Genomic DNA, 14,953 nt, shown 5'->3' on the forward strand with positions numbered 1-14,953 from the left:
GGCTGTCAGCCCCAAACTGCCCCTTGAGCCCTCAGAGGTTCCCTGAACTGGGTCCAGGGAGCCCCCACTTCCCGCATGGCAGGGGCCAGCTCCTGTCCGTCAGGATCTCACAGCCCTGCACAAGCTTTCACAGACTGAGCCATATGCCCCAGTGAGGTGGGGAAACTGAGTCACAGGGCAGCGCTGGGATGTGAGCAAGTTCACACAGCCAGTCAGTGGCAGAGCTGGGGCTAGAACCCAGGAATCCTGACTCCTAGCTCCCCCGCTCCCTGCTATAACCACTGGACTGCACTCCCCTCCTATGGAGCTGGGTGGTTTATGTGCAGAGGAGGGAGCTGTTAGAAGGAACTAGTGACAGTCCCCCCATCCCAGTCCTAGTGGTCAGTTCCAGATTCACAGCCCCCTGCTACCCCAGCCCTGGGCTCCCCAACCCACAGCTCTGCCAGTGCCCCTCACTCCCGACTCGCAGCCCCCTGCTACCCCAGCTGTGATCTCCCTACCCCCAGCTCCGCTGAAGACCCTGGTGTCATGGGGAAGCCCAGGGCTGGGGTAGCAAGGGGCTGCGGGCACACACACCAACTTTCCACTCTGTTGGGGGATGCCTGACCCCTGGCTCTGCCCCAGACCCTACCTGAACTCCACCCCATTCCTCAAGGCTACACCCCCACCCCGCCCCTGCCCAACCTCTTCCCGCCCCGTTCCACCACCTCCCTCGAGTGTGCTTCGTCATCACTCCTCCTCCCTCCCCCCCAGCATCCTGCATGCCTTGAAACATCTGGTTCGGGCGGGCGGGCAGGCAGGAGAAGTGGGGAGGGAGTGGGAAATGCTGATCGTTGGGGACGCCAGCAGGCAGGAGGCGCTGGGGAAGAGGGGGGAGCTGATAGGGGGGCTGCTGGTGGGTGCTCAGCAATCACCATTTTCCCCCCATGGGTGCTTCAGCCCCAGAGCACCCACGGAGTCAGCGCCTATGGCTGAAGGTCAGGGCTCAGGGTCACCGGCAAAGCCAAGCTGCAGGTCTCTCCTGTGGGTTAGTCTAGCCCGACGGCAGGGTCAGGGCCTGCATCAGAGTTTGTTACATGAGAGATTTTCTCGGCTAAGTTGCTGTGGTGTTTTCCTTTGCTCCTGGGCTGTGGTTAAGTAATAGGGTGGGGAGGCTGCATCCTCTTCCCTTCCCAGGCAGAGCCAGGTGCAGGTGGCCAGTCTGGGGAGGGCCCAAGGGCAGCCTGATTGAGGCCCTCCAAGCCAAGATCATCCTCCCAGCCCTTCCCTGACTCCCTCTTGGGGCTGGGTTGTACCTAGGGCTGGGTGTGCTGAGCTCTGGGTGTACCTAGGGCTGGGTGTGCTGGGTGCTGGCTTTGCTGGATGCTGGGTGTGCTGAGCTCTGGGTGTGCCAGGTGCTGGGTGTCCAGGTGCTGGTGCCTCGGGCTGGGTGTGCTGGGTTCTGGTTGTACCAAGCTCTGGGTGTGCTGAGCTCTGGTGTGCCGGGTTCTGGGTGTACTGAACTCTAGGTATGCTGGCTGGGCCTAGGGCTGGGCATGCCAGGTTCTGGGTGGACTGAGCTTTTGGTGTGCCAGGTGTTGGGTGTGCCTAGGGCTGGGTGTAGCGAGCTCTGGGTGTGTTGGATGTTGGGTGCACCGAGCTTTGGGTGTGCCTAGGTCTGGGCGTGCTGGGTGCTGTCACTGCTCTCCATGGTGCTGAAGGGGAACCCAGCTCTGGCAGGCAGTGTCTGGGCAGCACCCGTTCCCAGCTCAGCCCATGTGTCTCTGGGAGTCGCCCAGCTCTCTGAGTGGGTACGACACCCCTGCTAGGCTCCTCCATGGAGATTGGAGCATGCTTGTCTCCATGCAGTGCTAGGGGGCGATGTGCTGCAGGGAGTGGGGGACGAGTGATCCTTGTATGTCATATGGAACCCCAGAGAGGGCTGCAGCTCAGCTCTAGGGGGTCCTTGTATAAACAGCCCCACACCCCACCCCAGACGGGGCTGCAGCTCACCGCTGGCAAAAGGCAATGGAAGTGGCTGGAGCTCATTCCCCACCCCCGCTAACACCCCCCCCCCCCCGTCTCTTCCCCTTGGCAGGCCAAGCTGATCGTCCCCAACAGCACGGCTGGGCTGATCATCGGCAAAGGGGGTGCCACGGTGAAGGCCATCATGGAGCAGTCGGGGGCCTGGGTGCAGCTGAGCCAGAAGCCGGAGGGCATTAACCTGCAGGAGCGGGTGGTGACGGTCAGCGGGGAGCCCGAGCAGATCCGCAAGGCGGTGGACATCATTGTGCAGAAAATCCAGGAGGACCCGCAGAGCAGCAGCTGCCTCAACATCAGCTACGCCAACATCACCGGCCCCGTGGCCAACTCCAACCCCACCGGCTCGCCCTACGCCAACTCCACGGACGTGCTGCCGGCTGCCGCCGCCGCCGCCACCGCCTCGGGCCTGCTGGGACACACCAGCCTGGCCAGCGTCGGGGCCTTCCCAGCGGCCCTGCCGGGCTTCTCCGGCAGCGACCTGTTGGCCATCAGCACGGCCCTCAACACCTTGGCCAGTTATGGATACAACACCAACTCGCTGGGGCTGGGGCTCAATTCTGCCGCCGCCTCCGGCGTGCTGGCCGCCGTGGCGGCTGGGGCCAATCCCGCCGCGGCCGCGGCCGCCAACCTCCTGGCCTCCTACGCCAGCGACGCCTCCGCCAGCACCAGCACGCCGGCCGGTGCTGTGGGGGCCTTCACCCTGGGCTCCCTGGCGGCCGCCACTGGGGCGGCCAACGGCTACCTGGGCACGGCTTCGCCGCTGGTGGCCAGCTCCTTCCTGGCCACGGAGAAGCTGGTGGAGAGTGCCAAGGATATGGTGGAGATCGCAGTGCCAGAGAATCTGGTGGGGGCCATCTTGGGCAAAGGGGGCAAGACGCTGGTGGAGTATCAGGAGCTGACGGGCGCCCGGATCCAGATCTCCAAAAAGGGAGAGTTTATCCCGGGCACCAGGAACCGTAAAGTCACCATCACCGGCACGCCGGCAGCCACGCAGGCCGCCCAGTACCTCATCAGCCAGCGAGTGACGTACGAGCAGGGGGTGCGAGCTACCAACCCGCAGAAAGTAGGGTAGGGCCGGAGGGAGCCACGAAAGGGAGAAATCCATTTTAAATTTCAAACAAACAAACCAACAGGCCCCCCATCCCCTACCCTGCCCATCCCCCGCACGCCCCCAGACATGCATCCTCTCCAATAGGGAGAGGTCCCCCCCCCAATCTAATGACCAGCTCCGATCCAGACGCGATCTCCGGATCGGCCCGCGGACCTTGCCGTGCGTTCTGTCTGATATGTATATATTGCACTTCTTTTTTTTTAATAGAAAAAGAAAATGGGTCAAATTTTCTCTTTATTTCCTTTCTTTACAAATTTTCTTTCTGCCCCTCCTTCCCCCCCAGCCAGACCCCACCCCATCCCCTGCTCTCTCTATTCAGGGAGCAGATCGCACTTTGGGGAGTGGATCCCTTTAAGACTGGGGGGAATTGGATTTTGATCCATAACTGGGGGAGGGGTGATTGGAGCCGATCTGGACCCGTGTTGAGACGAGGGGGGGTGGGGAACGGGGTCTTGGCATGAGCCACAGCTGCCGTAAATCCCCCACATACCCCCTCTGTTAGCTGGGTCTTATTGAACTTAAGCTGCAACGCGGCGTTTCACTGATGCATTTTATTTTCTGCATGTAGATAGTCAAATTGTGTTGAACTCGGGGCGGGAGCGGGGGGGTTAAGTTAGGACTGGGGGTGGTTTTTGTGGGTTGGGGGGGTAGTTATTCATATCTTCAGCAAAAGTGGGGGGATGCACTCCCCATCTTCCTCCAGAAAGGAAGCAACATATCTCTAGGGCGTAACTGGAAAGGTGGTTGGGCTGTGCCCGTGGGGAGTGGGGTGGGAGTCTGTCCACGGAGTAGCCACAGGGCTGGGTTTTGTCGTCTCGCTCGGCAGCGTCTGCCAGACCGGGTGATTGGAGGGTGGGGAGATAAGGAGCAGAACATGAAGCTGTGACATGCATGGTAGTATGTGATGTAATGTGGCGTAGGGGGCTACTTCCTGTGATGTCATAGGCTACTTCCTGTGGCACCACAAGTGTCTACCAGTGATGTGGTATGCTACTTCTTGTGGTGTAGGAGGCTATTTCCTGTGATGTGATAGGCTATTTCTTGTGACATCACCAGTGATGTAGTATGTTACTTCCTGTGATGTACGAGGCTACTTGCTGTGGTATAAACACCTGCCTGGGACACGTCAGGCTGCTTCCTGTGATGTCATAGCCTGCTTCCTGTGACAGACAGGGCCAAACCGTCCGGGTGGGGTTTTATTTTCCTTCCGAGGTGTTCTGTAAATGCTGGTGTCACATCCATCTAGGGAGGAATCTCTCCCCACACAACCCCCGGGAACGCGAGCGGCCGAGCCCATCCCGCTGGAGCAGCGACGGGACAGGGAACCCCGCCATCGCCGCCGTTCGCACAGGGCCTGGGCGGTTGGCACGGCCAGGAAAGTGAAGCACTAGGCAGCTGCCTCCCCGCAGCTACCACTCAGTATTAAAGCCCGGCTGGGGCGATGGCTATTTTCTCAGCACCAGGGGCGGATATTGCCATCTTCACCATGGACCTCACGACTGCCCCCCACCATTGCTCCAGGGAAGGAACATTGCTCCTCTCCCTCTTCCTTAGAACCCCCGCCTCCCCCAGGATCTCCTTGATGCCTCAAGCAGTATTATCACCTTGAGCCGGCCAAGGGCTCCTCCTGCTGCCAGTGCAGCCTGTGGGCTGCGTGGAAAGGACCTTGCTTCACATATCAGTGACTCAGGGCAGTCCATGAGAGCCGGATGCCCAATAGCCCTGGGCTAGTGCCGAGGTATCCATTAGCCCCTGGGCTAGCACTGGGATCAGGCCTTGAAGCCCCTGGGCTAGTGCCAGGGTATCCGGTAGCTATTCTGTGATCAAATCAGTGGGGCCATTCTCCGCACCGTGTTTACAGCTGACCCCTTTTTGATGCACCGCTTTTGGCAGGGCCCTCCAGGGCTTCTGGAAACAGGGCTGTTTTCCTTTTGACCTGCTCCCACCCCTGTCTGTACTGGCTTGTTGTTGTAGGGTGGCCCGGGGGTGCTCTGCTGCAGGCTGGCTTGTTATTGTAGGATCCTTCTGAAGCTTTTGGCTGAACAGGCAGGTTTGTTAGTTGTAATGTTGCTCCTGTGTGTCAGGCTTCTTACATTGGTGTGTTATTGTAGGGTTGCTCATGAGCCCTGGGTTGTATACACTGGCTTGTTATAGTAGGGTCATTCAGGAGCCCTGGGTTATATACACCAGGTTATTATTGTAGGGTTGCTCAGAAGCCCTGGGTTATATACACTGGATTGTTATTGTAGGGTTGCTCAGAAGCCCTGGGCTGAACATGCTGGTTTGTTTCCGGAGGGTTGTTTGTGAGCCCGGGGCCGGATTGGTATCGGGGCGGGGGGGCGGGGAGGGGGTTACTCATGAGCATTGGAAGAGGCAGGAATGAAATAAGCATATTACCAGTGGCAGGTGGGGACGGTGAGCGGCTCTGCTCCAGTGCTGTGCTCGGAGAGACCCCCTCAAGTTGGGACCCTGTGCCCGGGGAGATGGGCCATCCACTTAATTGCTTCATAGGTCCAAATGCAATCACAGCCCCTAGAAGACCCCTTCCCCCGTCTGACCCTCACAGGAACCCCATTGCCTCCCCCGCCCTAGGGATCCCCCTCCCCATCTGACCCCGTAACCCACCCCAACCCCAGTTAGCATCGGCACTTATCCCATTATCCTCCCCGCCTTACACTGGCACTTACCCCGTAACGCCCCCAGCCAGGAGCCCAAAGGAGCCCCCTCCCCATGTGACACCGGCCGTTCACCCCTGACCCCAGTGGCGATCTGTGGATTTGTGCAATATTTTACCCTGAGAAGAAAAATCTCTTCCTGACCCCCAGCTGGCCTTCAGCTCTGGCACAGGCGGATTTGCTTTGCATGGCACTTGGCAGGCTCCATAGCTCACCTTAGGGCAGCCATGTCCACGTTGCTCCAGAAGGTAGACAGTCAGACAGGAATTGGGGACAGACTCAGGGGAAGGGGCTAGCGGTGGGTCTGGGATTTGGGGGGCAGAGGGGCCCCTCCATGTTAGCTAGCAGACATCAATCATTTTCCATTCGTTAGCCGAGGGCTGAGGGAGGGGGGTTTGTAACCTTTTAAACTAGGGAACAAAACAAATGTGAAAATATTTACTACTAAAAAGGAAGCAATATTTAAGTAGCATCTTGCACTGAATCTCGGAGGTGAGATGAGAGGCAGAGAGGCAGGGCCAGGAGACTTGGCTCTTTTACATGGGTCGGGCCAGATCCTGCACTGGAGTAAATAGGCCTTGCTCCGCCCATGTTGGGAGCTCCGCCCATTCCTGCTAGCTGTGGGAGTGGCCCGAATGGTTCTGGGATTTTTTGTGTCGAACAAAACGTGCTGCTGTAGCCTATGGTAGGGGTGTTGCATATCAAACTTTGCAAAGGGCGGCGGGAGGAGGGGTAGGGAGGTGTTTTTTGTGCCAAAATATTTGTCTGTCTTTTTCGATACATGCCTGCATAGAGGGTGTGACCTGACGTGCCTGGGGCAGCCCTATGTGACCCGGCATGCCTGGGGCAGCCCTCACTGGAAATGCCAAGGTCAGGGCAGGCTGCAAAAGGGCACACCGGGTCACAGAGGGATTACCTGATTTAACCCCAAAACTACTCTGATGGCTCAAGGCTATGCTGGAAAACCTACCCCATTGCTGGGTAATACTGGGGTGTGTTTAACATGGCATCCTCATTAAAAATACACAGCCATATCTGAAAACACCACAGTAACGCTATGATAGCCTGAAATGTTTTCATAAAGATACCCGAATAAAAGTACTACAGTCATATCCTGAAACACTACAGTGACACCCCAAAGTACTCGAGTATGATAAGTCAGGGTATGTTTTCATAAATATACCCTTTTAAAAGTACCACAGCAATATCCTATAATACTACAACACTCCAGAATACTTCAGTAACACTAGGATAACCTGGAGTGTTTTCCTACAGGCACCTGTACAAAAATGCTACAGTATTGGCTAAAATACTTCAGTAGCATTAACCTGAGCTGTCGAGCTTTCAGTCGCTGTTGTAGCAGGATATAAGGATACCCTTGTAAAGTGAAATGTTCCAGCATTCTTCAATACTATCCCAAATACTGTAATAAATAGAATCAGTCACAGTTGGTTAGAACCAAAAATGGGAGTTATTTTTAAGTTCTTAACACAAAACCATTTTGGTTTTCTTGACATGTCTAATTTTGGGGGGAATTTTTCTAAAGATATTTTTCACGAACTCTCCCCCGTGCCCTCATTTTGGCTTGCCATTGTCTTCATCCAGCCACTTTGGGTGGCCGGCTTCCTTGCAAGATGGAATATATTAGGCAGCATCAAAAATGTATTTTTCCTGAAATTGCCCATTTTTAAAAAAATACCAAAAATTTGATGGTGTAGGAGGGTAGCATCTGGGAGTCCCAGTCATGGACCAGATCGGCCTCGTGCCAGGTGCTGTCCAGACACAGAAGGTGGCTGCTGCTATTAAAAACACTACCCAGGCAATTAGGAAAATGAAAAATCTGTCCGTTTCCAAACATGACGGGACAAAAATACTTTCCAAATCCCAGTGAAATTTACATGACATTTTCTCCCCCGCTGTCGGAGCTAACCCGATATGGAGATGTAGCATCTGGGGCTAACACTTTACAGTGCCGTGCTGTTTTGGATGCTCCTTGCAGAATGCTAGGATACCTGAATCAAAAACACTCCAGCCCCAAATACTGCAGCAATGGGACTATGAAGGGGCATCATATTCAGACTATTACTCTGTGATGCTGGAGTATTTTGGATCCTTCCTGTAGAGTGCTAGGAGGCGCTTCTAATGATACTATCGCATTGTTCATTAACCCGGCAAAATGCTGCGGGAACATTACTATGAATTGTAGCATGTTAGGACTAGGACCTTATAGTGCCGTAGTGTCTGGGATCATCAGCAGAATGCTGTAAGTCTACTGTTATACTCCAGTATCCCCCCCGAATACGGTCATAACCCCACTGCACTAGGTAGCTTTTGGGGGCTATTAATCAATGATACTGCTGTATTTTGGGGTCATTCCTGTAGAATGTTGTAAGATACCCTTATAAAAGATTCCAATTGTAAATCGTTACTACAGCATTCACCAATAAGATCTCCAAGTGCTGTGGTAACATTCTTTCAAGGTGCAGCATTTGGCGGGGTTGTTACTCAAATACTGGAGTGTTTGTGGCTCATCAGTAAAGGCAGTGTGGACGAATGGGTGGAGAATTGGAGTAGATATGGGTTCTGTTCCCAGCTCGGCCTGCTGGGGGACAATGAGCCTTCCAGATCCTTGCCTCAGTTTCCCCATTTGTATAATGGGAATAAAGGTAGCGACCTCTTCTGCAAAGCACTTTGAGCTCTACAGAAGAAACGGGCTATACAAAAACTAGGTGGTATTATTGCTCAAAGCAAACCCTTAGAAAATACTAGTGTTCACCAGGACTGCCCCAAAATACTGCAGCAATCTGTAGCATCTTGGGGCTAATATGGAGTATTCCAGGCTAGTCCTGAGGGGATCCGTTCCCTATGCGGCATCTATCTGAAAAAGACCCGACCAAACTTTTTTTGAAGTGCCAAACTTTTTATTTATAGAGAACATGCAGCTATTAAAAAGGGGGTGGGGGGAGGGGGAATGAAGTTTTTAGATGTTCTACAAGATTTAAAAAAAAAAATTAAAAAAGGGAAAAAAATAAAATAGAAAAAGAGACATAAACGATAGATCATGTTAGCGGATCTGAACCCTGGGTCCTTTCTTAGTGGCTTTTAAAGAAAATTTAATAAAATAATAAAAAAAAGCATAATAAACTAAAAGAGAGAGTCCTTGGGCCAGGTTTTCAAAGGGATTTAGGCACCTAGCTGCATCTGCAGATGCCTAAATCCCTTGGGCAACCTGGGCCCAGGTCTCTGGGCTATAGCCTCAGTGACTAGGAAGTGAGACATCTCCGTCGACAATGGTTTGCTGGCCCTGTTGTGTCCCGCCTCCCGGGGATGCCACTGCAGTGTCCTGTATCCCCCCCGTTCCACCGCTGCCTTGTGGCACAGGGGGTGGGGTCCGGGGCTGCATTCTGCGGGCTGCACCTTCACCCTGGGCGTTGAGCTGCCAGAGTGGAGTCGGGGCCACTTTTAGCTCGTTCTGCGCCAGCGGGTGGCTCATTGGTACGGGGACCGGGGGAGGGAGGCAGAGGCTGTAATTTATGGGTCGGGAGATGAGCTGGGACCCTTGGAAATCAACCTGTGGCTGCTGCCAGTGCTGGGTGGGGGCTGCTTGGACGCGGGACGCCACGCATGGGGCGCTCACCCAGCCTGCTGGCCCCTCTAGCCAAGATGTGAGCCCCTGGCAGTCCCTGTAGTTTAGGCTTTGTCTAGTCCTGATGCCTCCGCATGCATCAAAGCCAGGGCTGTGGGGGTCCCAATTCCCCATTGGCATGTGGGGAGCTTGGAGAGGCTTTGGGGAGATCAGTCCCTTGCCCAACTGGTGCAGAAGCCACCTCTTCCTCCCAGGTCTCTCCCAAGCCGGCCGCTGCCAGGGGAGTGCCAGCCAGGGACTGGGGCTGGGCCTGGCCTGGATGTGGGTCCCCTCTCCCTTTTCCCACCCTTCCCCCCATCTAAACAGCAGCGGTTCTTGAATGTGATGGTTCCCTCCTGGACCCGCTTCGCCCCCACCCCATTCTGGCTCCGGGAGCCTTCGCAGTGCCAAATGGAAGTCGTCTTTCCTCTTCCCCGTCCCGCTCGGAAGGGCAGCAGCGGTGGAGGCAGAGCCAGGCTGTCCCCGCTCTCCCCGGCCTCCACCCTCAGCAGAGCGTGGGGGGCGCTCTCGGGGCAGGAGGGTGAATCTGATTTGCTGAGCCCTGGCACCCTCCCCTCCCTACCCCTCTTGTATTTAAAGGCAATAAAGTCTGAGACTCAAACAGGAGGGGCTGGAGTTGGGGAAGGAGCTGGTGGGATTTGCTCTGAGCCTGATCCAGGTCCCCCTGTGCTGGGCGTGAACTCTTTAGGACACGGCATCTCTCTGGGAGTGTACCACGCGCCCCAGGGGGCAGGATCTCAGCCGGGAGGGGGGGGACAGACACCCCTGTCTTGTTTCCATTTGCTCACCAGTACCTGTTCCCTCCCATTTACCATGTCACTGTTTGATCTCCCAGAACGTGATATTGACCAGAGCAGAAGGAGGCACCAACACCTCTGTCCCCGACCCCTGTGTTTGTCTCTTGTGCCTCCTTCCTCCAGTGCCAAGCAGTTCCCGATCATCCTAACTCCCTTTTAATTTCTGTCCGGACATCCATTCGGAGCACCCCTCCATACACATCGATGAGTTCAGACACACTCGCAACACACAAATCTCTATAAATATATATAGGCCAACTATATATATCTATATATCAAAAAGCTAATCAGCGAGGGACTAAAGACACAGTAGCCGGCTACCTCGGGACTGCTTTTCTAAATCCACACTCATCTTCTCTGCATCGAGAACATTTCTAAGCTGGTTGCTTTTCAGAGACAACCTGTCACCAAACTCTGCCTCATCTGAACGGGATTCATCTCGAATTTTTGTCGCTGCTGCGGAGAGCCATCCTGTTTCCAACCACCGTCTCCTGAACTTCTGACCTCCACCCCACCCTCATCTTGAACTTTTTAACGCCCCACTCCTCCCCACCCCCCTTTTCTGTGTCCATCAAATCTGTTTTCTGGACTCCCCCCCCCCATCTTCCATGTTAAAAAGACCAACAAAGCAATTCTATATCTGATAATTCTCTTTCTAGAGCTATCGATATAGAAAGGAAGCGAAGCAAAGACTGTTGAATGGCCGCACATCGGCTATTAACCTGGACGATCAGAGATCATCTCATTTTTCCCAGGGATGAGGGGTGGGGAATGATTTTTTTCCCCCCTTCCCTTTAATCTCATTGCTTCATTGTAAATACTCAGTTTTGTTCAATTGTCAGAGGGGAAAACATTTTCTGTTTGACGTCCAAGAGGAGCTGGTGCATAAAAATGTTTGGGCTTGGACCGCGAGCGTAGGGCGAAGCTGTCTCTGAGACAGAGGCTCCCGAGGGAAAGGAAGCTTGGCCTGTGACCCTGAGCGTCAGCCCCACAGCCATTCCTGCCATCAAGCTGTTGCAAATGGACTGACGCCTATTTACACTGGCAGCCCTGAGCTCATGTAGGAGGGTCTCTCTGAACAGATGACATTCCTTGGCTCCCTGGCGCATCGATGAGCCAGCTTCTTAGCTGGGGTCAATCCAGTGGTTCTGCTGATGCCCAGGTGGCTGTGCTGACAGGCCCCAGCTGAGGCTGATGTATTCATTCTGGGGAAGGCCGGAGGCCCAGGAAGAATAGCTGCTTTCGTTTCTTCTCAAGGGGACGGGGAAGCGAGGTGAGGCAGGGACGACAAAACTGGGCAGGCCTTGCTGACGCATTTCCTGCACTGAAAGTGGGTGGTTTGAGTGGTTTGAGTGGGGGGGAGGGGGCTGGGAGTCAGGACTTCTGGGTGCTGTTCCCAGCTCCGGGAGTTAGGACAGTCTAGGTGCTAGGAGAGTGGGCTCAGGAAGCCAGGTGTCCGGGGATCTGTTTCCTCTACGAGGGCAGCGGGATTTTTAGTGGCTAGAACGGGGGAAGCAGAGAGGATTTGGCGACTGGGTCACCACCCCAATAGCCATTGCAGCGCCCACAAGCCCAACAACGGCCAGATCTAGATGCTTAAGTCAAAGTCAAACGCAAGTTATTTGGCTCCATAATGGGGTGAAAGCGAAGGGCCTGAGATCTAATGATCTCTTCTGGCCTTCAACTCCCTGAATTTTTCTTGGACAGCAAAGCCCATCCTGAGGAGACAGCTGATTGCTTCCCCGGCCCCCCAGCAGAAGAATTCTGGAACCCTCCAAGCCCAGCTCATTTTATGCAACAGCCTCTGGTCATTTTCTCTCCCTCTCCATTGACTCTCTCTTTAACAACCTATTTATTTGAATCATTTTTTATTATTTTTTTCTGGGCGTGGGTGCGGGGTGGGGGGGTGCGATCTGTTAAAGGGAAGGGTCGAGACTATGTGTCATTGTTTTAAAGAGCCAAGACCTCCATTACCATGGCTAAGTAGCGAAATCTGAGTGTTCCGGTAGGTTTGTGTGTGTAAAGTTGTGTATTAACTTGTGCTTAGTGGAGTCAGCATTTTTAGTGCTTAATACTATTAACTCATTTCTGTCATGATAAATGTTCATTCATGGCATCACTTCCGTCTTCTGTTGTCGTTTTTTCTTTGCATTTCACAACACTTTTAACCCATTACTAATGGAGCGAGGCTGGCAGGGTTGTGGGATGGGGGGGAACCTGAGCCCCATCCCAGGCCAGGATGCCACTGGGCGGGAGGGGGCAGAGGTAGGCAGTGGGGAGGGGCAGAGCCCCACAGCATTATTGGTAGCACTCCAGAGCAGATTGATCAATGTGTTTTGTGCTGCCGATTGCTGCCATATTGAGGACTCCAGGCCAGATCCTCCATGGGTGGGAATCAGCAGAACGCCAGTGAAGTAGATGAATTGTTGCTGATTGACACCGGCTGGGGATCTGGCCCCCTAGACTCCAATGGAGCTAAGGTCCATTGACCCCAGCTGGGATCCGGCCCATTGACTCCAATAGAGCTAAGGCCCATTGACCCCAGCTGGGATCCGACCCATTGACTCCAATGGAGCTAAGGCCCATTGACCCCAGCTGGGATCCGACCCATTGACTCCAATGGAGCTAAGGCCCATTGACCCCAGCTGGGATCCGGCCCATTGACTCCAATGGAGCTAAGGCCCATTGATCCCAGCTGGGATCCGGCCCATTGACTCCAATGGAGCTAAGGCCCATTGACCCCAGCTGGGATCCGGCCCATTGACTCCAATGGAGCTAAGGCCCATTGACCCCAGCTGGGATCCGGCCCATTGACTCCAATGGAGCTAAGGCCCATTGACCCCAGCTGGGATCCGGCCCATTGACTCCAATGGAGCTAAGGCCCATTGACCCCAGCTGGGATCTGGCCCATTGACTCCAATGGAGCTACAGCTGATTGACACTGGCTGGTACCCTCCTCAGCCCAGCAATGACAGGTCCCAGACAGCAGCAGGGCACCCACCCCTGCCCCCACTCCCAGCCATGTGCTCCATGGAACCCCCGTGACAGCTGCCTGCTCTGGGGCTGGGGTTTGTCACCTGCTGTCTCAACCTTGGCTGAGGACTCCGCCTCCAGCTGGTTGTGGCCAGACAGAGAGGTGGGTTTTCAGCTGCAGGGCTGGGCTCTGAGAGCACGAGGCACATCCCTGCATGGGCTGCCCTGATCAGGGTTTCAGTCCCCACCCCCACCCTGGCCTTTTGCGTCCCCCACATCCCTCCCACTCCACACACACCGCTGGAAACCCAGGGCACCAGTGACCCTTGGGACAGAGCTGAGAGCAGCCATGCTCCAAGCTCACTCAGCAGCTCCCCCTACAGGTGCCCAGAGGGAGGGGCAGCCTTGCGGTTAAAGCACAGACCAGAGAGGTAGAACTCCTTGGGTTCTCTCCCCAGCTTTGGGAGAGGAGAAAGAGTGGGGTCCAATGCTAGCAGCAAGGAGGGCTGGAAGCTGGGACTCCTGGGGTTTCTCCCCAGCTCTGAGAGGGAGTGGGGTCTAGTGGTAAGAGCAGGGGGCTGGGAGCCAGGACTCCTGGGTTCTTTCCCAGTTCTGCCACCGACTCCCCATGTAATGGTACCAAGTCACTTCCCTTCTCTGGGCAGGGGTGGGCCAAAGTCATCGATGATGCTCGTGTACATGGGGGAGGCTAAGGGTGGCATTAGAAGCAATGGGCAGTGGTCGCCTGGGATAGCTGGTTCCAGTCTCACTTGGGAAGCGGGGGGCGTGTCTGGCATGGCTGCTCCCCAGGCTGGAACAAGGAGAGCGTGGGCTCCCAAGGGGTGTCACAGGGAAAATGAGGGGCAAGAACTGGAGTGAGGGGTACGGGGGCCCTGCCCGTTGCTGCTGTCACCATGTGCCACATCCCAGAGCCCTGCAGGGTAACTCAGCCTCCAGCCATGCTCTCTCCCTGGGGGGCACTACCCTGTCTAACCCAGCACCCCAGGGGTTTGCAATGGCATGATTGCCAGGGGATCACGTGTCTCTGTCCAGTTACATGTGCAGCCGTGCCAGCCCCCTGGGGTGGGCGGGGAGCGAATACGCCCCTTAGCACCCAGCGGTGATGGGGGATCCTTCCCAGCCAGGTCAGCTGGGGTGTTGGTTTGGGGTTGCTGGCAGTGGGAATCCAGAGAAGGCAGCAGCCTCGGTGGGCGGCAAAAGCAGGGTCCTGCTCCCCCACCCTCCATTCCTGGAGGACGGGGGCTTCTGACTGGCAGCGGGGGGGAGGAGAGACACCCTCTTGGATGGCAGGCCCATTCCCTCCCGCCTTTGCTCATCCTCATGACTACAAACTCGATTGAGCCCCCTTCTGACCCCACCCACCATTGTTTTTCCATCCAGCATGCTGGGCGGTTCCATCAGCACCTCCCCTCCCCATCTGTGCTGTCTGTGAGCCATCCCCACCCTGCCCGGTGCCAGCGGGCGGCACCAATGCTCCCTTGCGCTTCGTTTGGGTGCTTATGTCAGACCTGCAAAACGGGGCGAGGGGGGAATCTCTGACCTGCTCCGCAGTCCCCTGGGGGCTGGCACCGCAGCTGGGCTCTCGATGCCACTGGTGGATTCCACTGCAGGGCAGAATGGAGCCCAGCTGGTGCTGTACCGCCCCCTGCAGGGCAGAAGGAGAAGAAGCCCACAATGAGGTCAGTAAAGTGGCCAGGGGGGACATGGG

The 14,953-nt window shown here is 55.6% G+C and overlaps 1 protein-coding gene across 1 annotated transcript in view; it reads left to right on the forward strand.

Annotated features, from left to right (window-relative positions):
* Window positions 1-3,722, forward strand: part of NOVA2 (NOVA alternative splicing regulator 2) — a 36,113-nt gene extending 32,391 nt beyond the window's left edge. The window contains exon 4 of the mRNA XM_073321847.1: window positions 2,078-3,722. Within this exon, the coding sequence (XP_073177948.1) occupies window positions 2,078-3,094 (1,017 nt within the window). The 3' untranslated portion in view covers window positions 3,095-3,722. The remainder of the gene's footprint in view (window positions 1-2,077) is intronic.
* Window positions 3,723-14,953: the final 11,231 nt, after the last annotated feature.

This window comes from Lepidochelys kempii, chromosome 23, assembly GCF_965140265.1.
Source record: "Lepidochelys kempii isolate rLepKem1 chromosome 23, rLepKem1.hap2, whole genome shotgun sequence".
NCBI lineage: Eukaryota > Metazoa > Chordata > Testudines > Cheloniidae > Lepidochelys > Lepidochelys kempii.